The sequence below is a fragment of the Syngnathus typhle genome, linkage group LG6 (assembly GCF_033458585.1).
Source record: "Syngnathus typhle isolate RoL2023-S1 ecotype Sweden linkage group LG6, RoL_Styp_1.0, whole genome shotgun sequence".
Taxonomy (NCBI): Eukaryota; Metazoa; Chordata; class Actinopteri; order Syngnathiformes; family Syngnathidae; genus Syngnathus; species Syngnathus typhle.
Window position 1 is genome coordinate 633,136 of NC_083743.1, and position 26,964 is coordinate 660,099.

Below are 26,964 nucleotides of genomic sequence, written 5' to 3' on the forward strand. Positions count from 1 at the left end.
TCTCAAAATCTGAGTTCAAAAGTGTACTGCTAGCTGCACTACCTACTTACAATAAATGTTAAGTCCCCCTATATTGATGGCATTTAAGATTCCATGTTTGCAAGACTCAGCTTGAACTATTTATTTTTTTAGGGGTGAAAATGGAGAGTTAAGATTGAGTCTGTGAAATTAGAGGGCTCCAATTCCCAGCTCGCAGCGGTATCGCTCAAGCGCCCCTCCCTCTCGGTGGCCGGCGAGCGATATAGTCGCCACAGGGGGGGATGCTAACAGGATTAGCATGAGCATATAGCTCCCCGTCCACCCCCGGCCACTTTGGGCCTCGCGTGCGCCCATAAGAGGCCATTTCTATGCTAATGTGCTGTTTACACCACCAGAAAAAATCTATCATTCGGCGATTTAGCCGTAAAAACGATGACGAATTGCATGTTTTCTTTCCTCCGCCGGAGCAGATTACTATCAGCTTTGTGTGTATTCTTATTTTTTTTTTAGATTGATGCGCGCACTCCCGATAAAACCGACCCCCAGGATGCCACATAACTCGAAAGCATGATTACTGCACTCGCTTTGTCTTGCTCACGTTCAATATTACCTTTGTGCTCATTCATATTCTGGGTTCTTTCTTCTGGCCACACAAATCTATAGCAGAAGCCTCCTAATGTATTCCTTTTCTCTTAGGTGAGCAGTTTTGCGAATCACTTAAACTGAGGAGCAATTCTAGCATTTTCTTTAAAGCAGGTTAATCCCAGGCACCTGAAGGTGACAGTCTTGGGTTAGTTTAGCAATTACCATGGCTTCTCCCTCTGTCACAAAGATGCATGTGAGATATGTAGCTTTTTCCATACAGCATTTCCACATTCTGAGCTTGAGCGGGGCTGAGGGTGTCCATGACACACCCTCCCTCACTCCCACACATCTTCTCACATGCCACGCGTGATCAGCAGGTGGCAGCATTCATGCACCGAATAAGCTACAGCCCCAAAGCTCGCAAGACCAGACAGTTGAGTCGCTGCACATTTTTACTCTGGAAATTAAAAATTCTAATTTGTGATGACGATGGGGGCACCCCCATGTCTCATCACGGTGAAAAAAATGGAAGACATTTAAACTGGATGAAAATTTAATGACTCATTCATAATTTACAACAACAGATGGGCACTGTGGCGCGCGCCATTTGAATGATACACGTTGGAATGCTGTGACTTTGTGTGTGTGTGTGCGCCTTGTATGATTGCGGCGTGATGGGGGTCATTACTTTTTTGTCTCATTAAAAGCACACAAAGTACTCGGAGTATGCGGGCCTCTCAAGGTCACGGGTGGCAAAAATGACATTAGCGTGTGACGTGCATCAAAATGGCGGCGAGTGTCAGAGGGCGTGTCCGAGCGACTCTCATCCATCTCCGTTTCTTATCGAGTGAAAAATTCACGTGTCACAAGGGCATTCATTATTGAAAAAGTATCAGCTCAAGCTGTCGGCAGTAAATTGTGCAGCAAATGAAAAAAGAAAAAAAAATCACGTGTGCAATAAATAGTTCATGGAAAAGAGAAGCATCTCGCTTCTTTACTGGAATGCTTTTGCTTCTTAGCTATTTTGTTGTTTCTATCATATTATTTTTAGTTTCTTATTTGCAAAACAGTAATACAAAATAGTACATTGTAAGTTAGTAATTGCATATTATTTTGTATGATTTTTTTGATATTTTCTAAACAATATATATTTTAAATATGTATTTTTTAAATAATTGTTACTACTTTTGTATTGTATTCTGAATTAGGGTTTGATCTCAATTCGTTTTTCATGTGCTTATGTCATCATGGCTGCCAAGTTTGATGACTTGCCCTAAAACGGCTCGCATGGCTTTCCATTTGACTTTGGAACCCGGAACGAGGCTCTCCTTTTCTGAATAATGAAGTGAATTGCAATCAGAACTCTCCGGACACAAATCACATTGCGAGGCTGATGACTTGACCCGCCGCGAAGGTCTTTGGGAGCCGGTTGCGACGTCCCAACGTGTGATTTGTTGCGCTTATTGCATTAGGTGCTGGGAGTCGGTCCCCGCGGAGGAGCCGCGCCGCCGATTGTACCTCAGCTGTAGCCCGAGATCTAATAATCCTCCAGCAGCGCCATTATGTCCTTGATGGGCCAAACCCAATCTTGGCCTTTCTTTGTGTCTGGCCCCGCAGGACGGAGGACACCGGCCAAGCCTTGCTCGGCTGCAGGAAAAGCAATATCTCAAATATTCATTTGTCTGAAGATTTCGCATATTCCCCAAACAACAGGTGGCTTCTGAGATGACACGGTTGTCAGAGTTAGGTCGGCATTTGTTGGCCGGTTCCCTGACAAAGCACAAAAAAGGGCGGCGTGCGCCGTTGTGGATGTGAACATCAAATCCCATCAAATGTTGCGCGCTCACATCTTGCATGGAGACATCTGCGGCACTTCCAAAAAATGGAATTGTCTTTAAATGTGAGATGAGTTACTGTCAGATAAACAAAATGATTTCAAGACTAATTGAGAATTTCCACACGAATGACGCGTTACAGCATGACAATAATTCTCCATTCTCAAAAATAAGGAAAGCCAATGTAATCTGTTAAGCATTTATCGGCCGTGCCTGCGGGTCGCATAATGGTCTGTAAATTACGCCCCCCCCCCTCGCATTGTCGCCATAGCAATACTCGGCCGTGGCAGTCCAGCTAAGGGGCCGCTCGCTGCAGACAAATTGCCCATTTGCCACATGTTGGCTATTGTGCCATATGCGCTCATTTTCTGACACAAGATTTGTGCGGCGGGGCGCCATTCAACTTGCGTCGGAGCGGTACCGGGGTGCAGACCGATAGAGCCCGTGACCTGTGTGTTTACCAACAGCCGCTTAATTAACCTCGCCGATTCCCTCAAAAGAATACGAGCGAGCGTCTCGCCAACTGGACGACAGGTGACCCTCGGACAAGATTGATGGGCCGGATGGCACCGGACAATGAAAAGCGCCGCTTAATTGCAATTGGATGGCTCCGATAGACAGAAGGCTTTATTTGGACCGGCGGCCCCCGCCGGGTCGTTACGAGCCGACCGGGCGCAAACGTGCCACGGCCGCCGCCAGATGTTTGATGGCCGAGGCTCACTTTAAATCGCTGCCAACGACAGTTGCCTCGAAGTTTGGATTCATTCGCGCCGGCCTGCGCCGATGTAAATAACGTCGGCCGTGATGACATTCTGTCGAGGAAAATGGTGGCTGGTGCCAATCGCTGATGAAGCTGTGTGGATCTTAAGCCGGCTTTATTGGCACTCTCCGCCTTGAGCTGGAGGTTATTCAAACAAAGCGCACGGCTGTGTTTGTGTTTACCGCCGGGCGCCGCCGCACTGTAATTTAGTGCCGGCCGGCCCGCGGGGGAAAGCGGTTTTTGTTTGGTCGTCTGCGAGGTGAATATTCATCGGGGAGCCGCACCTGAGGCTCCCGTGACGGCGTCCTCGCTCTCCATTAGCGATGTGATGGCTAGGCGCTATTGGCGGCATTCTTCCTCTCAAGGATACACATTGAAGGTGCTTTTCAAGTGGCCTCACAGCATTATTAGAGCCTACGGTTGGAAATTTGCTTGCCTGCGTTTATTATTATTTTTCCTTCGCATTGTGTTTGCGCCGTCGTTTAATGCGTTATTGCAGCATAACTTTTATCAAGTCAATTTTGGATTTGTGTTCCCACGTCAAATTACAAGGCCGGCGAGCATTGTGTGCAGGATAATGAAGGCATTGAGCGCTTTTATGAAATCCATTTCCTTCTCGATCAATCCGGTCCGAATGTCATCTGTCTCGTTTGCATCTCACCGCCCGGGACTGTATTAATAATTGCACAGGGGGCCGTATTGATCCCTATCGAGCGGGCAGGGGGTGGGGGGCATTGTAGTCCGGCGGCCGAGCCGACCCTAAATCAAGTGACATCTCATTAGAAGCGGCGGCGGCGCCTCAAAAGATTTTTAACGTCAGGAAAAGATGGAAATCGCGAGTGAGTGTTAACATGAAAGATGAGGCCGCCTTCCGTCTTGGCCTCAAAGCGCTCGCAACGCTTCTATTGATTTGATCACAATTGCGATTGTCTCCGCGCATTGATTAGCTGGCCTCGGAGAAGCCAGTTAGCGCTGGAGCTAAAGTGAGGGAGAACGTCGGATTGTTTGAGTCTTGCTGACTTGACATGGTGCATTGGTTCCGGTGATATGTCATGTAGGTGTCGCCACGGCAACTGCAGTTTCTGTGAAATTCAAGCTAAGCTATAAACGCTTTTTGGTTCGTTTATTTTTTTTCAGGTGGGAAACAAAATATTCTGCAAAAAGGTTCTTTCATTTTGATTGCATTGTCGTGTCATGAAGTCCAGCAACCTAGCACATCATCGGTGCCGACGGCTTCATTCGTGTCTTCCTGTTTAAGCGAAGCCGCACGCCGGTTTCGTCCGCACGCCGGCTTCATCCGTGGCCGCTAAATGAACGTTTATGATTCCGCGCCACGTTCCCACGCCCGACATCTAGCCGGTAATGAGTCGCTAATGAAATTTGGGTCGATGCGCGGCGGGTAATGTGGCTAAGCGATGCGTCGGGGTCGGCGACGTGTGCTCACTTGTCTGGACGGAGGCCACCGAGTGAGCGGACGGCAAATTGAAGACTTGCTCGCACGATTGATCGGAAAACACCTCGCGTCTCCATAATAATTCTCTCTTATTCGTCGCTCGGCACCTCCATTTCTCTCCATCGCATTCTCCCTTTGGATTTGCAATCTTCCTCTTCGTCGGCTCGACCGGCTCAATTTGGAGTTGGTCATTTGGCAAAGGCCACCGTGTGAATCCAGAGGGCTTCGTTCTTGCCACAATTGCCTCGCACATTCTTGCACGCGCGAGTGTTTATTTTTATTACTATATTTAATAGATTATTTATAATACATTTTATTTATTTATTTATTTATTTTTCATTATTATTTTATTATTTTTATTCGTCAGCCTGTGGACCGGGAAACGACATTAAATTTGCGTGGATGTACTTGGGAGATAAAGAACCCGTTCATTGCCATTTTGCGGTCAGGGTAACTCTTTGTGCCCATCTTGCTAGCTGGAGGGTGTGCTGCCGACCACTTAAATGACCTTTTGACCTCCTGAGTACTTCTCTGCAGGCAACTCATTTTTTTTTTCCATTTTGTGATGTGGCTCACAATGCGAACATAGCCTCAAGTAGGCGGAGGTCGTCTTTCTCAGTTTTCTGTCTGTGCTTGGCTTAGCGTTAGCTGCTATCCTTAACGCTTGCGCCACATTGTACAAGGTCGGTGCAATTTTTTTTTTTTTTAAACGGAAGATTTGTTTCACCTCTAAAATATTTCTTTGAGAGCTGATCCACATGAGTAAAAACAAACGAGTTGGGTCGGCAGTTAGAATGTAGCCGTTGAACACATTGAAAATGCCCTTTCAATTTCCACCAATCTGCAAGGTTATCCGTTCAACCTCGCAGCGGAAGCTTTCCGATGCCCCCCTGCCTCGGTGAATATGCTCAACGTCATGAAAGCACAAACATTTCTTGCCACCCCCCCCAACAGTGTGTTGTGAACCTCATTTAAATGGAAATGGAGCAATTATAAGCCATGTGAAACCCGACCACCGCCACCATCCAATTGACTTTTTTCTCCCTTTATGTCACCGATGATAATGCAATTACTGACGCCGGGTTCCTTCTCGCGTTTTATCGGGCGGGAAGGCTGCACGCGATATGTTTTGCCTCCGAATGGCATGTAGCAAAAATAATGTCAGCTGCGTAGCGAGGGGCTGCGGCGGTAATCTACTTTTCAGCACGACTCAGCCGCACCTTCAGCCGGCGAGGTAGCTTGGGCCACTTATCGTAACCACCCGCCATTTAGCCGCAAACACCATGCTACCCGCCCGACGTGGTAATTACCGCCGGCACAGCGCCTTTCCGCCATGCTGACAGGCGTGTTTGCGGATGACAGCTACGGATGTACTGATGCGCCATGCCGATTTTTTTTTCTTTTCTTTTGTTCAACACTGAACACCCTGAGCAGACAATCATGGCATCATGTTTTTCTTACTTGTACCAACCTGTACATCCCGTTCTTTTTAAACAGTCATTGAACACTGTGGTCTTCCCTTTCCCTTCCCTAAAAAAGAAGAAGAAACGCATAGACCACCAAAATATGAATGTTAACAACTAAAAAAAACAACAACAAAACCAGGGTTTGCTAGCTTTAGCTTTAGTTAGCTGTCTTGTCTTTACCAGCACTATACATTTTTCATTTTTATAAAATGAACTGTGAAAATTTATTGTGACTTTTTGACAACACTAGTTTCCCTCAAGTACAGGAGTTGAATCTGTTTCTACACCGACATACTATCTGTATGTTTCTTTTTAAGCACCATGCTTTTTCCAGCAGCTGCAAGATATTTACGCATGTTTTGTATGTTTTGAATACAAGGCTCCTCAGTTGGTGATTAGCAGCCTCGGGAAGGGAAGCTTCCACCGAGTGGATGGGAGCCTTTTTTGGGGGTGGGGGAGCAAAGCAGCTGCTTCCACGATGTGCACTTGATAATGATGACCCTGGATCCCATTAGCCTTCCAATGAGGGAGTCAACGTCCCGTGGCCTGCAATTTAGCTGTAATGAGAGGCCCCCCCCTCCCCAAGTTTGGACGATGTGTGGGGGGTTGCCATGCGAACCAGGAAGTTGGCCTTCTCGCTTTGGGTGGCGTGACGTTAGTTCTGTGACCTCAACGGGTGTTGTCGAGCGTCCCGTGGCCACAGAAAAGTCCCTCCTCCACTTTTTACAGAGTTTCATAGTGGCGTCTAAATTTGTACCCACACAATTCTGCACGAGCACTTGTATACTTTTAAGAAAAGAGTTTCGTCGTAAAGTTTGTAGTATCCCTTGAAGTTTGTATCATGGTAAACCTACGATGGTCTGGATCGGAAAGCCTGGAGATGAAGGTTTTGCCGCCCGCCGCGGTGCGATAATGTTGTCAGGAGAACCCCCCCCACACACGCACCCCACCCGTCGCAATTCTCAACTCAAGGGCTTACGGAATAAAGCATCATTTCACTGAAGGACAATGGCTCTCTAATGAATTTTCCAATTTTGGACAGATGGTAAACTGGCAATCCAATTCGACTCCCAGAAGACTAAACAAATAAAATTGTTGGTTTCAGACCAACTGATGATTTCTTAATTAGTGGCGGCGGCGGCTTCAAGAGCCACACACCCTTGCACCCTGCAATGCGCAGCAGGATTAGATGCTCGCCTCATATCCGTCCGTACACATCTATACGTGGGGGTATAGACCTACTTTGAGATAGTGGCCTCTCTGAGTTGATATTATGCTTTATTAAAGCCGCCGGTGACAGCTTTATTGGAATGGAGGTCATGTATGAGACGCTAACCTGTGTCATTTATAATTCATTGTCAGAATATGCTCTTCTTAGCGGGATTAAAGTTTAATAACTCCACCGGCTCTGTAAATACCGCTTTGTGCCGAGGCTGAGTAGGGGGGTGGCCGAGATGCGGTGCGGTGAATGTGGGTTTAAGGCCAACCCGTCGTCAGCAGGACTGGAATGTGTTTTCCTGCAGATAAGGAGACTGGTCCAGAGGATGAGATGTTTAGCTTCTTATTGTGTGGCAGGGCCAAATAGAATACTTAGCATGTAGCCTAGCATGCTGACGTTAGCGAGCAGACTAACTGCTATAGTGTGCGGCGGCAGCTGCCGCCGTTGCGCTTTGGGCAAATTGCATCCAAGCGTTTCTATGTTTTATTGTTGCTATTCGAGACTTGCCGAGGTTTGGGTCACCCAACTGTCTTTAGCCGGGCCTGTCACCGTTATTAGGTCTGTCTTGTTTATTGCCGCCTTTAGCCGGCGGACTAGGTGGGGTCACGGAAAGGAAACGACTTCTATTTGGTCATCACTCAGCGCTTGTTAGAATTACAGCTGCGACCCGGCCGGCACCAGGCCGCCGTGTTTCCGTCCTTTCTCTGCTATCAGTCATGGACTTATCTGCTACGTGGCCGGACATCACAACGGCGCTTCAGTACGCTGACCTTTCCGTTCCGCCGGCTTTGTTGCGATCACGCCGGAGGAGATCCGGAGCTCGGCTTTTCTTTGGCTCGAGTCGAAGCGGCCCCGCCCGGTGCAATTTCAGCTGCCGTTGCATCACTTTGGCGTCACACCAAGCAATTAACCTCTTGAAACGGCAATCGAGATTGTTTGAAATCCTTTCCGTCACGTGTAGGCTCCCCGCGGTTTTCAGTCAAGCCACAGCGGGTCGCCGCTGATGCGATTAGATGATGCCATTTTGAGTGTCTGTGTCTTCCTAATTTGCTTTTCTCCTCAGTATGGCCGTAAACTCCCTTTAAAGCTCTGCGCATGTAAATATGTTGCGAGCGTCCGCCCCCCCCTCAGCCTCCGAGACCCTCCTCACTCAGGTTTATGGTGCACATTACAGTGTAATTGCTTTCATTTGGGCGCTGCTTGTAAAACCAAAGCTGTAACGGCGCCGAAGGGAGGGGGCTGCTCCGCCCGTCTTGAGCAAGAAAAAGCTAAAGTGCTTGCACCCTTTCGGAACGAACGCTCCATTGCAGTCATCGGCGACAGGCAGGTGTGGATGCTAGTGCGATTTGATCACATAAAACAAGTGCTATTGCGTCTCCCTCGGGAGCTGATCCTTTGACACCAAATAGCTGAAACGCTGGGCCAGGCATGTTCAAGTGGAGCGGCACTAAAGTCATATTCGAGTCAATGCTGTCAACGTTGGCTCTGCATATAGCCACAGAAGCAACGTTTAGCTACTAGTTAGCGGGAATGACTCACGACATTGGCAGAGGATCTTTCTGAAGGATTCTATTTTTGATGACAAGCGAACCTTTGGGCCAAGCCTAACAGCCCATTCCACACTCAATTTGCTTATGGTCTGTAGATCCAAATGGCAGCCTCTGCTAGCATACTGAATGTCACCCATCACCGGGCCAATCGTCGCAGCCCCGACCGAGTAAGACCATCTGCTCTACGCCCCTTGTCGTTTGTCATGTCCAGCCCTAGTAGCCCCTACAAGGCCGCGCCATTGACCATCTGCCTAAAGCTAGTAGCCGCTGCTAGCATATGCCGTTGAGCAGCAGTCCAACCTGAGCAGCCCCCAAGTAGACAATTCTGATGATCATTGGCTCAATCCATGTGGTCCTTTGGAGCATGCATCATTTGGATCAAAATGGAACTGGTCGCCCCTTGTAGCATACGCCATTTCGACCGACCAGTTTATGCCACCAAACCATCGGCCCAACCCTAATAGTGCCTCGGGAAATTTCTCCATCGGTGCATAGATGTTGCCTTCCGAGCTGTACATTTTAACAGCCGGAGCGTAAATCAGGTACGCCGCGCTCGGGTTTAAATTAAAGTATGCTATGCGACAAGCGGAGATCAAGCCGCTCTTGGGCACTCGCCCAATTTATGAGCCAGATTATGAGACTCCGGGGAGGTTGGGTTCAACATGGTACCGCTGCATGGCTTGGGCGTGTACTAAACACGTCACCGACGATGATTTATCACCCCGGCCCGGACTTTAGAGTTCTCATCTTGATTGTAGACCCCAGAGAGGACAGCAAAACAACAATTTGCCCCACTTTTCCTTTACATGCATCTCAAGACCCCACTGGGGAGTCGGCTTGTTCGAATGAGGTCGCAGCATCGGCGTGCAAAAAATCTGCATAACAACCTGCGTCCTACTTTGAGTCCGTTTCCCCCGCGGAGATGAACGTATGGACGCATGTATAAATAAATAACTGGTAATGATAAGAGGAGTGATATTGCATTTTAGGAAGAAAGAGGTTATACATTTACTTTCCATTTTTGCATTGGTTGCAGTTTTTCAGGGATCACATTCCAATTGCTTGTGTTTGCATCATTACTTGTTGACAAAATGAGAATTTCATCTTTAATAACCAAGATGGCCGATCTTTGCAAGCGATGCACAGCGGACAGCACGCAGTGCCGTGTCGCTTTGATTTGATTTTTTCCACACCATTGGCCCTAATCACCATTATTAAAAGCACGTAGCGTGCCGTAATATTAGCACGTTTTTTGTTGTGGTTGTTATAGTGTTTGATTATATCCTCAGGACAGAGCAGACAGTGCCCACTTTCCTGCTGCAAACTAATCAGCTCCAAAAAATTACTTATTGATCTTCAGGCCAAATCTGGGAGGGGAGGGGGGTTCAGCCTCGGGGTCAGTGGGAGGGACTGTGGTGCATGATTGCACACACAGGCATCCATGACTCCAAATGAATCAAATCAACCCAAACATGTTTTTTTTTCCCTTTCAAGCAAAAACCTCATGTTCAATGTTCTGGTTCCAGTAGAAATGATTCCATTAGTTTTGTTCTGATAAGCACATTTGAAATTGATTTTTGTATAGTCCCGGCTCGACATTTAGCTCGGAACCAAAATAGGCGGCCTTATTATCAAGAGCGGGGTCCACTTTTTGTTGGGCCCGAGGCTCGTATGCGACATTAATTCCGACAGCGCGGCCGGCTGGACGCCGTTGCTCCGTCGCATTCTTCAGCTCGCCCGGGGTCGCGTGTCTCGCTTTCATTCCGGCCCGCATTGATCGCGTCTTTGCCTGAGATGAATGGATTAATTACAGGCAGAAAAATATACAGTCTGGCCTGACGGACGGATGCGAGCCGTGATAGAGAAAGCCATTAAGGCAAATTGAAGGCGTTAATGAGTGTACTACTGCCAGGAGGCCCCGGGGCCCCCTCCCTCTCTCGCTGGCTCTGTGCCGCTTCTCCCGTCAGCCGTTAAAGCGGCGCTGAAGTCAACACGGGAGTGATACATCGGCTCCGACCGACCGAGTGAGACGCTCAAATCCTCGTCGCTCGCCTTATCCGTCGATGCGTCAGACGTTTGTCGGCGGGCCAGCCGGGAAGCGACAAAAAAAAGGATCGCAGCACCAGATTCGCCACTGTTGCAAAGGTTACCGTGATGACCGATGCGAAACTAGTAGTATCCGCTGGTACATTTTGTGACCGTTGTATGTTGGAAAAGTAGAAAGTCAAAGTTTGCAAATTCTCTCGCCAGTTAACTCGTTCACTCGTTAAAATATATGTTTGACGTCCATAGCCCTCAATGGCAGTGAATGAGTTAATCATGATGGCCATCATCTGCAACTCATATAGACACAAGACGTCTGAAAATCAAATTCCTGACGGATCCATTGAGACGGCTGAAAATCCACATTTCCATAGAGGGAATGAAAAACAACAACAATAATAAGAAACAGTCGGATTGATGGAAATAAATTGTCGCCGAGCGTTGATCTTTGGTGACAGAGCCAACTTGCGCCCGGCTCAATTTAGCTTTGGCGGTGACGAGCGCCGATTCAGACTGGGTCAGCCGGCGGCCGACGAGCTGCTGGCGGGAAAATCAATAGTTGCTTTCAGACAACAAGCCTTATTAAGGCACGCCCGTTTTTTCTTCCCCACTGCGAGGATGACAACACCGCACAGAAATCGTTACGCTCGTCGCGCTTTCCATTGTCGCATTTGAAGCGGCCATCTTCTCTTGTTTTCAACTTCCGGATAACCTGGGTAGGATAAGACCGGATAAGACCAATCATGTTCAATAAAACGTCGTGTGCTTGTTTAATTTTTTTTTTATTTTCGAAATGTTAGCTTACAGTTGAAAATGAATTGAATTAAAAATGGCCTCCGCAAACAATGCATGCGTAAATCCCAGCAAGGAGAAAGAAAGAAAACACCGACGACATGGATGTCGATTTTTATGGTTCTTATCTTACAGCTTGTACTCGCCATCTTTTTTTTTTCTTCTTTCAAGTTGGATCATAAAAATGCTCTCGGTGGCCTTCCCCGTCTGCGTCCGTTGTAAAGGCATAACAGCCTGACGACTCGAGAGCCCAGATGAACTTTTCACTTTTACGCCTCGGACCTTGAAGGCAAGCGGGAAGGTCTCGGGGCGGCCTCCTCGTCGCCCCGCGCGACGAGAAATAGGGTTGTAGATTCAATGTCGTGTCGCTCTGGAAGCAGCAGCAGAGTTCAGCCTTTCAACTTCAGCCTCATTCTTGAGTTATTATTTACTAGCGTCGCCTTGCGTGTCGTTATTCAAAGGCGTGCAGGTAAAGACTGTGACTCTGCTGTTCCTATTTAATTGTCACTCAATCAAGATTTCAAGCACATTTAACTTGACTTCTTTCGACATAAGCCCCGTCGTCACCTGCTGAGGTTGCTAGCAGAGAAAAAGCTCATTTTGACGAAATAAAAAGCAGCAAGTACAGGTTCATGTTTTCAAAAAAGAGAGCAAAGGAAAAGAAAAATCAAAGTAGTATTTTTCTTACTTCTAGGAATAGCGAGACGTGCCGGATGCCAAATATGATTATTATTATTATTATTATCATCAATATTTTAAATAATAATTTTAATATTTTATTATTTATATTAATATCTATTATTCCCTGCCCCGTTTTTATATGTGTGCTCCATAGTCTCATTAAAACTTGTCAACAAAACGCGTTTAGACGAAAGCTCGCATCCGTCATGCCAGGATGGGGGGTAAAAAAAAAAAAAGATTCTCGGAGGAGCAGACGTCGCCGATGTGGCGGCGGGGGTTGAAAATAAGACAGATTAAGACAACAAAGGCGGGAGAGAAGAATCGTTTAGTGCTGCGTTAGAGCAGATTAGCGAATTAAAAAATGCCAAATCTTGATTGCTTTCCACTTTGATGTTTCGCCGAACCAACCAACGAGGAGGATAATCATCTTTGATGGAAGCTGAGCTAAGCTCGTCGTTCTTGACCTCATTCCGTCACTTGGCGCACATGAAAATGCAACATTGACTTTTTGTCTTCTTTTAAATGCCACTTGTTTTGTCATCAATAAGTGGCGAGAGGAGCCGTCGCATTTTGCTTTGCGGATTATTTTCCCACCGCGCCAATTGCACTACAGACCTAGAAACCTTTTTTTTTTTCCCTCGTAAAAGAAGACGATTTACTTTTTCTTTCGGGAGGTTGTGGCGATGCTTGAAATAGGAGTCAAAATGTGGTTTGCAGAAAAACAAAGCTTTTTTTTTGGATCCGTACTAGCAAACGTGGATGAAAGCGGCACATTTTAAGAGCCCAGGCAGCCCGGACGCCATCGATCGGCAATTTCCACGCGCCTGTTTGGGTCGTCATAAACTGGCAGGTGTGTTTGCGCCCGGGTGCCAATTCCGGTTGCGGCTCTGCTGGGACGGATGTAAGCAAAAGTGCTTGTTCAGCGCTCATTATTGCAGCAAATTGAAAAGGTCTCCTCTGTCTCCGCCGCCGCCTGTTGTTCCTCTTCAGCCCGGGTCGGGCTGGCTTGGCAGTAATTGCGTGGCTCTGACCCTCTTTTGCTATTTATCTAGTCACGGCGACCCGCTCTTTATTGGGCCGTCCCTCAGGTTGTAAAAGGCCGGGAGGTGGCCGGCCGCCTGGCGGAGCGGCGATCAATATGCTACTGCACTTAAGTGGATTTGCTGCTTATGAGGCAGCAATTAGAGCGCCGAGCGGCCGGGCCGGGGTGCCGCCGCCGTGGCCCTGAGGGACGCCGCCCCGGCGACCCCGGCCGGCTTCATTAGAGGACGGCGAAACAAAAGCCAGCCTTTGACTTTGCCGATTGTTTCCAGTCGTGCGAGAGCAACGACGGGCTGCTTAATACAAATATGCTGAAGCAGCGTTTTTCTGTTATGCTGCCCGCGACAGCAATAAACTGCCAGCAAAAGTCACAGTGTCCCCAGTGCAGCGTTGGATTGAAAGTAGGTCGAGGGGTACTCCATTTGGGCTCGACTCTCACCCGAGGCTCTAAATCACTTTCCACTTTGGGTGAAAGGCCCAGTCGTGAGGCTCCGATTGATTGGCAAGAAGAGGGCGGGGACAAAGCTCCATTTGAGCTGTCGGCGTTTACTGTAGGTCAGGGATGTCAAACTTGTTTTTGTCGCGGGCGGCATCATAGTCATCGTTTGCCTCGAAGGGCCATTAAAATTGTCAACCCAAATAAATGTATAAACGTCTCATATTGTAGATACAATATAGAATACACAACAAAGTGATGAATAAGACTAATAGACTAATAAAATCTTGACAATGAAATAGTGACATCACATAAAATATTTAAAAATAAAAATTGTTTTAAAAAATGAATGGTAATAAAAATTGCTCACAATATATCTATTTTTTTAAAAGTGAAGTCTTCACTCTTTTACATCCGGTCAACTCCGACATTCAAAGGAGAAGCCTTCTTCTTCTCCGTAATGAAGTCAGCCGGTCCGGCGGAATGCGGCCCGGGTGGGTCATTTCACCGCCTTAATGGCGAGCGCAATAGCGTCCGCAGACGACTCCCAGCGCGTTGCTTTGTAACTTTTTCCGCCTACTCAGTTGTTTAGTCGGCAAAATGAGTGAGCGGAGGCCGCGGCGCCCTGGTTGATGAGCTCTGCAAGTGTGTGTGTTGCCTAATGATAAGGACGGCGGCGAGATACTTGAGTGGCTGGCGTCCTCCCATTCCGCCGTTGTTTATGGCATGCCGTCATGGCCGTCGCCCGGCACCCCGCTATCGGTCCGGGGGAGGATGCTCGTGATGGCTTTCGGGAAGAGGGAGTCTCGAGGTCGGTTCGTTAGCGCCGGCAAAAACTCTCTTTCTCACCTTAACGGGGAAAATTCCGGCCTTGACTTGAGGCTAACGCGGGGGGGGGGAGGAGTTCCCAGAAAATGTCCGGCCCAGACAAAACATCCCATTAGCCTTTGGCGTGTGGCGTGGAAGGAATGCTACTTCTCAATGCCTCCTTCTTCATCCCAGCTGGTCCACATTTGCGCCAACATCTTGCAGCTGGGCTACCCACGGCCATGTTTACTTGTTGTTTATTTTCAAGCCTTGCACACACAGGTCAACTTTGGTCCAGTGTTTGTCGCTGTTTTTGCACTTTGGTGGGAATCGTAAAAAAAAAAAAATCCCTCTTTTTGTTGTGGTCTGACATGCAAGCATGGGGTTCGATGTTAGCATTCAGTCCGGCTTCTCTCTCCTCAAATCTCATCACGTCCTTCATTTTGTCTCTTCCACGTGCCTCGTCATATTCCCACCGTGGTCATAAAGAAAAAAAGACGATGAGTCCTGGCGGACGCGGCGCGTCGGCGTGGGTGGCAATGAAGCAGTGCGGCAATCCACCTTATTCCGTCCTGAGCGCCGATGATTTTCGTGGCTGGCGTTTGTCACGCGACAAGATTAAAGTCTGCAAATGACACATTTCATACATCTGCAAAATGTTCCAAAGCTAAAAGTGGCGAAGGATGAGGCGGCGCAGAGCACAGCTTAATCTGGCTCTTTGACACAGAGGCCCATTACCGGGAACCGGGCCGGCTGACAGGAGTGCTGACGGAGGAGGATCACGGGAAAGAATCATGCCCCACTCGGGGAGCCCGGGCGGCAGGTAGGGCCCATTCCGCCCTCCCCAGGTGTCATTACGGATGGCGGGGGAGGGAGGGGCCGCTCCTGATGTCTACATTAATCACCCCCTGCGCACCCCCCTCGCAAACACGCAGCTCCTAATCACGGCCGCCCCGGGCCCGCCGGGGCGTACTCGGCCATGAAAGAGGATCCGGATAAAAGCTCCCCAAATACCGCTCCCGTCTGATGGTGAGCGTGACCGCCGACGCAACCTCTGACCTGCCGCGCAATTAAAAAGACTTTCCTGCGAGTCGTGCGCCCCGAGCTCAGGTTGGCTGGCAGCGCTTAGCACAGCAGCCGGGCCGCCACCTTGTTTGGGCTTCCTTGCTGTTGCCGGACAAAAAAGGCACACCGCTTTCAGGCCTTGTGGCTTTCCACAAACAAACACAGCGTAGCTCGGCCTCTGCCGCTCGACTCATTTTCACTTGTAAATGTGAAATGTATTATTTATATTATCCATTACTATATATTTATTTATATATTCTATTTATTATTACTATATATTATGTATATATGTTATATTTAATCATATATCTATTTGTCATATTTATATTTAATGACGACGACCGCCGGACGATTGCCAGCTGTCACGGGGGCGACCTAAACGATGGCGCTGTTCGCCCCAATTTGATTATTTTTCCAGCCGGCGGTCCAAAGACACACAAGGATCTAGAAGCAGATGGGCCGAGCCCAACGATGCGGCGGTGATTTCATTCTTACTTTTCATGCGATTACAAACGCATCATTTAGGCACAAAGTGACAACGCCGCGTGTGTCGTGATCACTTCCCAATAACAAATGACCTCCGTTGGGATTTGCCGCTTCATCTCATTGCCTGAAAAATTACATTTGTTCGGCCGTGCTGAGGCGAACACCTCAATAGTTATCGGGCGCAAGTTGGCATTAGGACTCACCACATCTCATTTTTATGTCTTGAAGTTCCAACGGTCTTGGCTTTTTTTCTTTTTTTTTTAATTAAAATAAATCCAGGGTTGCTGATATTTAAGAAGAGGTGAAATACATCAGGCGCCCATACGCTGATTGAAATGGCCGCATTAAAGGCGGCGCTGCCGCGAGGGAGAGTTACACTCTAGTTTCTTTTCCGTCAGTGGAGCCGCGCCGGTCGTTGTTTATGTTAGAAGGCGGGCCTTTCGTCTTCCTAACTGACCTTTCTACAATCCCCCTCCCTTTTTCCATCAGCCACACTGATGAGACGTGATGGGCGATACGGCAAATGTCCTTACTGATGACATGCCAAGTACAGGAAAAAAAAAATAAAAAAAATCAAGCTGATTTGCATGGCAAATCCTCCAAGTCAAACTTTGATGTCACATTACAGTATAGGGGAGGGCTGAAAAATTATAAAATTTGATAAAATTATATATTATAAAATATAATAAATATATATATTATAAATATAATATAAATAAAATATAATAAATATAATATAAAATAAATAATATAGAATAAGACAGAATGACAACTTCTTGAACAATTCCATGTTTGGATCCTTGAGACTTTTTATGCACCCTTGCATAATGGTCGTGTCCACCCAATTTGGTGTTGATCGCTAGTATCAGGGACTCATTTTTGCAAAACCGCCCACGGATCCTCAAAACAATCCTCAAACTTTGAGGCCACGCCCGCAACCGATGGCAGACGCTCAAAAGGCTCGCCGTTTGGCACCGCCCATCTGTTGAGTGTAATCGATCGGCTCGTCATCTGGGCGGTATCGGCTTTGACCATCAGGGGGTGCTATAATGAGGACGCAAACAAAGAAGACCATAACAACTACTATCTTTTGCCTTTTCATTGAGTGAAACATAACAGCACCGCTTTGATGCTACTCGGTTGGCTCTTTCTTCCCATGTTAAGCTAGCAGGGGATGAGTGTTTGTTTCAAACACAAATTGTGTCTTTCTCAGTTTTAGGTTTAGTTTGGCAGTAAAACTGAAAATGAGCGCGTCAACTATTATAAAGGCGAAGCAAGGCAGCTTTATTTATATTTCAGACATGTCACTCTCTGGCCACCCCACAGAGAAGAAAATTCTAGCTACGCCCCTGGTGCTTTTGTCAAAACAAAAGAACATTTCAAAGCATGTGAAGGCACGGCTTTTTTTTTTTTTTGCTCCGTTTTGGTGAATATTTGTATGCGGCTCACTGAAGACTCGTCTTGATGGCTGAAAACGGGAGCAGATGAGCAAAGCGGCGAGCTTTGTAGGGCGAGCTGCGACACGCCGCCGTGCAAACTTAACAGACGAATCCTCGCCAGAGGTGTTATTAAAGGCCACAGAAGTGACTGTGGCTCTTGCTCGCGCTTTATTGAGAGGGGAAGATTTTCACAGCACGGCCCGCAGCAAAAAGTCCTCTTTGACTGCGGAGGGCTTTGTAAATCACAACATGGCCACATCTAAGCATCTCGCTTCTGCTTGTGATGCTTGGCGAGCTCTTCTCTTTGAATGCTTTGACTCTTTCTTTCTAGGGGCACAGGAATACCATTGAAATGGCCTCGTTTGTAATTAGCCAAATGCCTGTGGGGGTGGGGGTGGGGGCAGGACACCTGCATGTTTGGAATTTACCTATTTGCGCCTTTATTCTGTTTGCCTTGAAAAAAAATTACTAAGCAATGTTTACTCGGAAGCGATAAAGTGTAAAAACATTTCTTTCTGACTATTTTATTAAAGGCAAAATCATTTTCCAAAATCCAATATGAGCTCAGCAAGGTCACCATGCAGCTACCAACGACAATAGCAAACCTTTTGCAAATGTCAAATTGAACATTTGGACCGTAGACAAACATTTATTTATTTGATGGAAGGGGCAGTGGTGAGGGGGTTGTTGCTTGATTCACCAGTAGGGGGAGCTCACAGTTCACTAAGACGAGAAGGAGGTTGCTGGGCAGACCACATGCATCCCACCCAGCCCTTCCCTTACCCCTCCCTCCTCCTCTTTCTGTGAACCTCAACAGCTTGTGTCACAACTGCTGCCTCAAAGTGTTTGCCAGCCAAAAATCATCGTCATCATCATCACTAGGAGAATAGAGCATTTGAGTTTTAACGCATTGTTTGGTTATCGGAGGCAGCCTCAAATCATTTGATCATTAATATCTCAAGATGTGCGCATGCAATGCAATTTAATGAGAAAACAGTTGACCTTAGACCTCCTGAAGTTCTCAATCAGGATCAAACTCATTTCAACGCCCATTTGAGCAGATTACATTACAAAAATGTAAATGACCAGTTCGTCCAACACATCTCCACGCAAAGAAATTCAAGTGTCATTTTTGTCCTTTCCTTTGTTTAATACTTTCATCTCGCAGATTTTGTTATGTTCGCGTCAACAATTGGTTTCGTTTAAAGCGACATACAACTTTCTTATCCGGACGGTGTCAAAGTGCACTTTGGGTGTTGCTCGGAGCCAACTCGCCCTTGCTCGCCCTGCATTGCCTTGCTCCTGCTCCTGCCCCTGCTCCTGCTCCTGCTCCTGTGCGGGCGATGCTGGCTGCGCAAAGAGTGTGCGCGCTGCGTGCGTCCTAGGAGGCGTCGGTGACGGCGGCACACGACACGGGCAGGACGATGTTGTTGTTGTCCTCGCGCTTCTGAAGAGACTCACTTCCATTTAACAGCCTTCCACGCCGCTCTTCTCGCCCCCAAACTTGTTTGGTTTTGTTGTGGGAATGTCGCGGTTGATGCGCGCGCCGCGCGTCACCGCAGCCGCCCAGCGACGTCTGACGACGGGACGCGCTTGAGGAGCCGAGCGCAGCCCCCCGACTGAAAGTGCGCAGGGGCCACGCTCGCCTTTTAGAAGGACTTTTTCTTTGCTCCTCGGGGCTTGAGCAGGTCCCCCCGTGGGTGCAACGAGTGGACCAAGACGGGATAGCTGACGAGACTTGAGTGGAAGAACAAGCCCGAGCAGCCGGGTGACCTACTTTACTCCCCCTCTTCATGGATCTTCTCCTTTTTGTGGACACAAAGTGCATTTTTGTCAGTTTTTACGCAGAGTAAATCTGCGCGTCTTTTTTTTCTCTTTTTTTTCTATCTCCTCCGCTGTGTTGAATTGGAGGATTTGCGCGCCACTCGTGGATCTTTTAATATGCTAGAATGAGTCCACTCGCGTTCATCCTGCTGGCTGGATTATCGTGCTTTCAAGTTGATGGTAAATTGAAGACGTTTTATTATTATTATTATTATTATTATATTTTCTCTTGCTTTTTTTTCTTGGCCAGTTTAGCCCAAAAGTTGGCAATTGCTCCTTGTAAAATTGAACCGTCGAGTCACTGTATTTAAGATTTTGACCTTTATGAGGCGCAAATGGCAATTGTTAGGCAATAAGGACTGCGGGTGCTGTTGTCTTTATACAAATCTGACTGAACGGACCTTGAAAGTAATCCGGTTGAAATGCAAAATGTCTTGGCTGTGTGCTGGAGATGCTGATTGGTGATGAAATGCAACAGAAGGTCTTTTGAACCTGTTGTGGATGGCCGCCTCATTTGGTCTAGATTGATATGGATTGAATAGTTGCCTCTTTTTGAGTTTTGTGTACGGGCTCATACCGGAATGAAGAGGCTGTCAATTGTTGCTGAGACTTTGACCTCGATGAGATTGAAGGGAAAGAAAGTGACTCGCTGCATGTCGGACCTTGATCGGTGTCAACTGTTGCTGAGACGTTGACCTGGTTGAGATCGGAAGTGTGACTCATGAGGTTTCGCTTGATCCGGTCCAGTTGCGCCTCGAGTTTTTCCATCTCTCGAATTCTTCTCAGATTCAAATGAAAAAGTCAGCTTGACATGTCTTTGTCTTGTGTCACCATGACATGATGGCGAAATGGAAGAGGAGCTCGTTATGGCTTTGCTTCCTTCTGCTGATGTCATACCAAGTGAAGTGAATATTTGATTTTCCAATGCAAAAAGGCTCTTTGTGTAATTTTTTCCCCGCGTGTCAATATGGCGGAATGATGGACTTGTTGACTTGCATATGATTCACACAAAAGTGTGACTCACTCAGGCTTCCTGACTGCTGCTTTTTTTCCTTTTTTTTTTTTTATATAAATTGCGTTTTAAAGACTCACATTGAGTCAACGTTGTCATCTGCAGCACCTGCAGCTTTTGTTAGTACGCGTCGGCGCTTCATGCAAAGCGTTTTGTTGGGCGTTGTATGCAAAACCCCGTTTGCTTTTTTTTTTTTTCTGCGTTTAATGCTCGCAGCTGCTTCTACACTCCTTTTTGTTTCCATCAAGGTGCACTAAGCAAAGTTTCAGTCTAGGGTCTAGCGAGTCCTAAGAACTTCTCAATGCAGGTTCCTCATTGGAAAAAGGGCTCTGACTATCCGGCACCTTCTCTTGGTGTCGGGCCAGCGGTTGCTAAGCAGTGGCTCCGTGGTATTGCCGCTCACGCCGGATCTCCCTAATCATGGGCTCCTTCCCCTCTCCTCCCCCTTCCATCCTTTCTCCGAGGGGAGAAGAGGGGAGGGGCATCCCCCTCTAAGAGTCCACTTAAGCAGACAAAAAAAGGCTCCGGAGTTGTATTCTCCACCAACAAAGCCGAGGCGTGTGAATGGCGCCGGGCGCTGTGATTAACGCGCGGGGCGAGAAAAGGTGAACGGGAGATGTTGCCGTGACCCGAGCAGGGGGTGTGCATCTTAATTTAGTAAGGAGGGGTTTGGGGTGTCTTTGTTGGCAGATCACAGGGGTACAGTAGGAGTTTGTTGATCCCGAGTGATCCGAGGTTTTCAAAGGGGGGGGTTGTAGTGTTAATGCTGCGGCCACGCCCTTTTGACCGAGGCCCCGCCCCTCACTAACGCTGCAAACATGACTTGCATATTCCTTGGAGATGTGCAAACCTGCGCTTTTTACATAAATGACTGGTTGAAGGTCCAGCAAGGCCTCGGCAGCCCACGGCCCCTCCCTTCCCCTCACTCACCGCCCTGGCGACCAGCCTTGTGGTTCGGCCGATGCCGAGTCAAGAGAAACCCAAATCCTCAAGAGGGAAGGACTCGTGGAGAGTCGGATCAAATGTAATCATTGAGATGCAAGTCATTAACCCTCCTGATACATTTGTTTCTCATAAAATGGCAATCATGTTTCAGGGTCAATTTGACCCAGATTGTGTTTAATCATCCAATCGGGCCAGAAACAAATACAAGCAAAAATGTTCGATAAAATGTCAAGGCCGCACACGGCGAGACGACATTTCCGCCGTGTCGCTCCTCCTCCATAAAATGAGTCCGAGTGAGAGTCGAGGCGGTGGCGGTGTGTCCCGCTGCGCCCCAAATGTGATGGTTCCGCATCAGTGGGCCGCGTTTGGAGCGCATTATTGTAATGGCGGCTCATTTGCCCGAATGGGGCCGCCGCGTAATGAGGAAGCTTCATCCCGGGATCCGCCGGAAAGACTCGTCTCCCCGCTGTCGGCCGAGCTCTCGTCAAGACCTCTCGTGTTTATTCTTTGATTAGCATCAAAAAAGGGAGCGGCGTCGCCACCGAGAACAAAAGAGGCGGAGATGGCGGGAACAAGGCCAGGCGGGCGAGCCAAGAGTTACCAATCAGCCGGTCCTCGGGTGGGACGGACACGAGCGCTAACACGGAGGCCTGTCAGCTCCTATGACCTCGACTCGGTTCCGGCAGTCGACGCCGGGCCGGGCCTTGGGAATGACTTTGCTTTTTCCCCACAATGGAAGAAAGGGCTAAATGTCTTCGACTTTTGTTTCCCTCGCTTTGTTGAGCAAATCAAAGCGGGACGGGAGTGCCTTTTCCACCGCTTTACCTTTGCTTTATTAAGCTGCAATGAAGCAGAGCGATGACATTTTCACAACAGGGAAGAAAAAGAAAACGCACCTCTGCCTTTATGCAGTTACAGTTGGCTTGGTACCTTCACTTGGAACTGAAAATTTGACTGAAAAGTTGATCAAAATACGATGACCCCAGTTTGCCATAAATGTAAACATTTGCTAAGACATAGACACGGTTTGTTTAAGTCACAGACCAGTAAAAACTGTTTTATTTTATAAAGATGACTGTGATAAAAAATTGCTAGCAACTTCTCTATTTTTTAAAAGTGAAAACAAAAAAAACGTGCAATTTGTCTTGGCGGGCCACATAAAATGGCGTAGCGGGCCATTTTCGGCCCCCGGGCGTCGGGTTTGACACCCATGGTTTATGCATACTTTATTTCGCTTGAATTCCTTCCCCCTTAATATTTGTCAGTGTAGAGCAACGGGGAGCCCCGCTAGGACAGCAGAACCGAAACGAGTTTCATCAAAGGAATGCTAATCGGAATGCTAATGCTAGGTGGGAGCCAGCGTGAAAGCGCTTCATTTGGACTCCAAATGTCTTCCATCTTTGATGTTTTCCGCCCCTGAGGCAAACACAAAACAACAGTGGAAAATAGCTTTGGCTCAGCCACTCAAAGAAACTGCAACTTTGCTTCGCGCACATATGCAGCGATCGGATCTCGCCGCCGCCGCCGCCATGAGGGAGGAATTCAAACACGGCCGTGCACCTGTGCGGGTCGAGGCCACCAATGGGGGAGGACCGTGCCCTCACCTGTCTCTCGCACCTGCGCCGCCGACACAATGCATACCTGTGACTCACGCACGCCCACACGTGTCTATAGAAGATCTATCGGAATTGGGTCCAATGAATTGATGAAGAGGTGCTATCGTCCTACGACAAGGTTTCAAGTGCCGCTTCCTGAGTAGCATCTTGGTGAGCGAGTTGATTTAATGCATCTCCTGGCTCCTGCTCAGACTCTCGTTTGGAATAAAGCCTTAATGGCGCCCTTGAACGTTTCAACTACGCCAGCCGCTAGCACCCGTCCATTCAATACAAACGCTGTGTGTAGATGCAGTTCACACCGGCCCTGAGGTCCAGATGCGGCGAGTTCGAGTTTCAAGGTACCCAGCCGAGTGCGGCGTTGAACAGCAAGACTCATCAATTGATGGATTTATTTATTTATTTGTCTTAATTTAGAAGAATTACATAAATTAATTCAAGATTCCTGTTCCCTGAACCTCTTGTCTGGAATATTTTAGATTTCAACACTTAATGTGATTATTTTTGGTAGTTTTGAAAGGCCCGATCGATTGATCATCAATCAATCAATGAGCGTGGTCTTTTTTTTTTTTAGACCAGGTCGAAGCTGGTTCGAGCAAGTCGTCATCAATGGCGTTGCGCCACTCGGAAGTGACCCGGCCCATTGCTCACAAATGCTTCTTTGCCTTGCTTTTCATGATTCCAGAATCGCAAGGCTGCACCTGAAACAAATAGCGACTTGAATGACTTTGTTCCATGCTTCTTTTGGTTGAAGGCCGGCTGCCGACTCATCAAATCGGACTGGGCAGGTGTTCTTCACGGACATGCGGCGGTACGGCGTCACGTACGCCGCACCCTCCCTATTAGTCACTCAGCAGCACACAAGCAATAAAGCACACACGTTTTCTTTCAGAGCGCTCGGCGAGGACAATGCTCGAGGCTTGAGGAACAGGAATCAATTGATGCCATTCAGCTCTTCTCAAAGCTTCTTCTCACTCTTTCAAGTAGCCACACGCTCCAAAGTCGGGAGTTTTTGCAGTGTGTGATTTCTCCCATCGCATCTGTGCGAGCATGCACGGCGGCACCGCAACACGGGAATGTCAACAGTCTTTGTTCCACACCGTTGCAGAAATTCACACGCTTGGACCTGGCAATGAGGATTTAATGGAGCTTGTCAGCGGTCCAAAGCATTCACAACGGAATTCAAAACCATGTTCACCTCATCGCTTCTATTTGACACCAGTCAAGTTACAGAATGAATTTTGCCGAGTCTGGGTTTTAACACGTGTCCCATCCCACACTCAGTAGATTTTGTTTTAAACCAAATCACCAGCAGGGAAATGTAGTCACATCACACAATCTCATTTTCAGCTTCTTGATGATGTTCCTGCCCAACAATCCTTGAGTCAGATGGAGCAAATTGCTTAAATAGAAGCTCCCTGCTGAGAATGATCAGCGAGAGCGAAATAACCCGAAGCCTGCTAATATACAAGAATCGCTTTTCCGCATGAATAGATTCCAAGAAAAAAGCGCAAACAAAACATGTCGCTGAGTCAATACGCCGTGGCTAGATATGCAACGCTGGCGAGCAGGACGCGGCCAGTCCGTAGCACAGTTCATACGCGGCTGACAGGCCGGAAAGATGAATCTCGGGTTCGGGACCCGTTCAAGCGTACAGCCGGCTTGACTCTGAGACACGCGTGGTCGGAAATGTCATTCCTTGGCCGTCGCCGCTTCCGACGTGACGTAGAGGAGGGATGAGAGTTTCCGCAGGATCTGGATTTTGTCAGATTTTTATATTCTGCCTCAGTTTTTGGAGTTGCGGTTTCATCAGTGGGCTCCAATTTAGTATTTATTTATTTAAAATCTATTTATTTGTATTTAGATTTATACATTTATTTATTTATCTCAAGTGATTAGAAAAGGATCATCAAAGGTTCAGCGCCTTCTGTTGCAAACATGAATAAATAATAGCTAAAAACCAATTTTCTTTTTTTTTTTCCAGTTGTAGCTTTTGTATTTGTTGGCAAAGTGACAGCAAGTCATTTCAAAGACAAAAAGTAACGCTTCTGATTTCATGAGCTGCTTTGTGGGCTCCCGTTTACCTCGAGTGGTGGCAATGAAACCTTTGCCAACACCGGGGTTGGAGCTTAGCGGTCCGGGGGGGGGGGGGGGACGTGTTTTGATTGGAGCGCCTGCAGCTTGGAGCCTGGTCAAGAGCACTCGCCTCAAACGCAGAGAGCACTTGATTACACAGCAGCCGTGATCACATTAAAAACAACAACGGACCCAGAGCATTTCTTCAAATCAGAGCGGGACAACGGAAGGCCAAAAGTGACGAGGCGGGCACGCGTCAATGACCAACTTTTGTACTGTGACATCTGCCGTCTGGCGGCACACTTTTGGTTGAAATATTTGATTGATGCTCAATGGCAGCGCCAAGCTCTGTTTTCCGCCGTGTCCGAGGCCCCGTTTAGCAAGATAGCAGCCTGATCGCCAATCAATGGCAGGCAAATGGGAGGAATTAGCACATATTAGGGCTGGCTTGCGTTCATGGGTCAATATGGCCTCCGCCATTTAAATATGCCACGGCGTCGAGACTCGGCCAGTTTTATCTTAGCTGCCAGACTCCCGCCGCTCGCCCACCCTAATAAAATCGGGAGGAGGGCAAGGTTCGCCGCCCCCCCCCGTGGGGGGATTAGCATTTGACACTTGCCGAGAACCCCCCCCCCCACCCCCCCCAACATAAATATTCACGTCACACACTGACGGTGTACTCAACAGTTTTGGACTTGTTTGCACATTTCTTTTGTGTACGGAGGAGCAGTGTGGGCACTTTTTTTTTTTATGCCTCCGTTAGCTGGTCACCCTTGGGTCCAATTATCCACAAGCTTGTGCCTGTAGCGTAGCGGAGAGCAGATGGTTGCTTTTTGTCCAGGTTCAAATGCTGATTAAAGGACTTGCTATGTTTTTTTTTTTTTTTTTTTTTTTTTTTTTGAATGCATTGTCTCGTGTTGCTGAGTGAGCTGCAAAATTCAGTCCATATATTTGTGCAGGGCTAGCACTGCTAATGTATCCTGAGATGACATGCGTTGATAGGTGCTGCTGTTTTGGTCAGCAACAGCGTTGACTGCGTTTGACTTTTTGCAAGACACCTTCGTGACCCGATCGGATGTTTACAGCGTTGGAACCGAACCCAGTCGTCATCATTAAATGCTCCCCCTCCCTCTCTCCCCTTGCTCCAGGATCCCGTCTGCGCCAGGAGGACTCGCCGCCCCGGATCGCCGAGCACCCCTCTGACCTGATCGTGTCCAAGGGCGAGCCGGCCACCCTCAACTGCAAGGCGGAGGGCCGGCCCACGCCCAGCGTGGAGTGGTACAAGGACGGCGAGCGGGTGGAGACGGACAAGGACGACCCGCGCTCGCACCGCATGCTGCTGCCCAGCGGCTCGCTCTTCTTCCTGCGCATCGTGCACGGGAGGCGGAGCAAGCCCGACGAGGGCGCCTACGTCTGCGTGGCCCGCAACTACCTGGGCGAGGCCGTCAGCCGCAACGCCTCGCTGGAAGTGGCATGTGAGTCCAGTTTCTTTTCTTCGCGTCCTGCTCTGCTCGGTTTATTCCACTCATTTGCTCTGGGAGATACAAGATTTGCTAGTGTTTTACAGCGTCTACGTTTCACCTTCACAAAAAAAAAAAAATCTCAAAAATTCTGAAATACCCAAGCATGAAATTCATCAGAAAGTCTAGCATTTTGGTTCGGGGCAGCCATTTCTGACGGGTGAGAAGGTCAAAACACGAGCAGTCTTTTGTTGGCGGGTCTAGACATAAATCTGCCGGTGGGATCAAAGTTGGAATGTTTTTTTTTTTTTTTTTAAACCACATTGTGTCAGTAGCAAGTTTCGGGCAAAAAAATGTGACCCTTGAATCAAATGACCTTTGAAGAAGACCTTCAGGT

At 47.9% G+C, this 26,964-nt stretch overlaps 1 protein-coding gene across 3 annotated transcripts in view; it reads left to right on the forward strand.

The window, feature by feature from the left end:
- Positions 1–18,972: 18,972 nt before the first annotated feature.
- Positions 18,973–26,964, forward strand: part of LOC133155722 (roundabout homolog 2-like) — a 96,778-nt gene continuing 88,786 nt past the window's right edge. For all 3 annotated transcript variants that reach the window (XM_061281240.1, XM_061281242.1, XM_061281241.1), the window contains exons 1-2: positions 18,973–19,641; positions 26,256–26,582. In XM_061281240.1, coding sequence (XP_061137224.1) covers positions 19,587–19,641; positions 26,256–26,582 — 382 coding nt within the window. In that variant the 5' untranslated portion in view covers positions 18,973–19,586. The remainder of the gene's footprint in view (positions 19,642–26,255; positions 26,583–26,964) is intronic.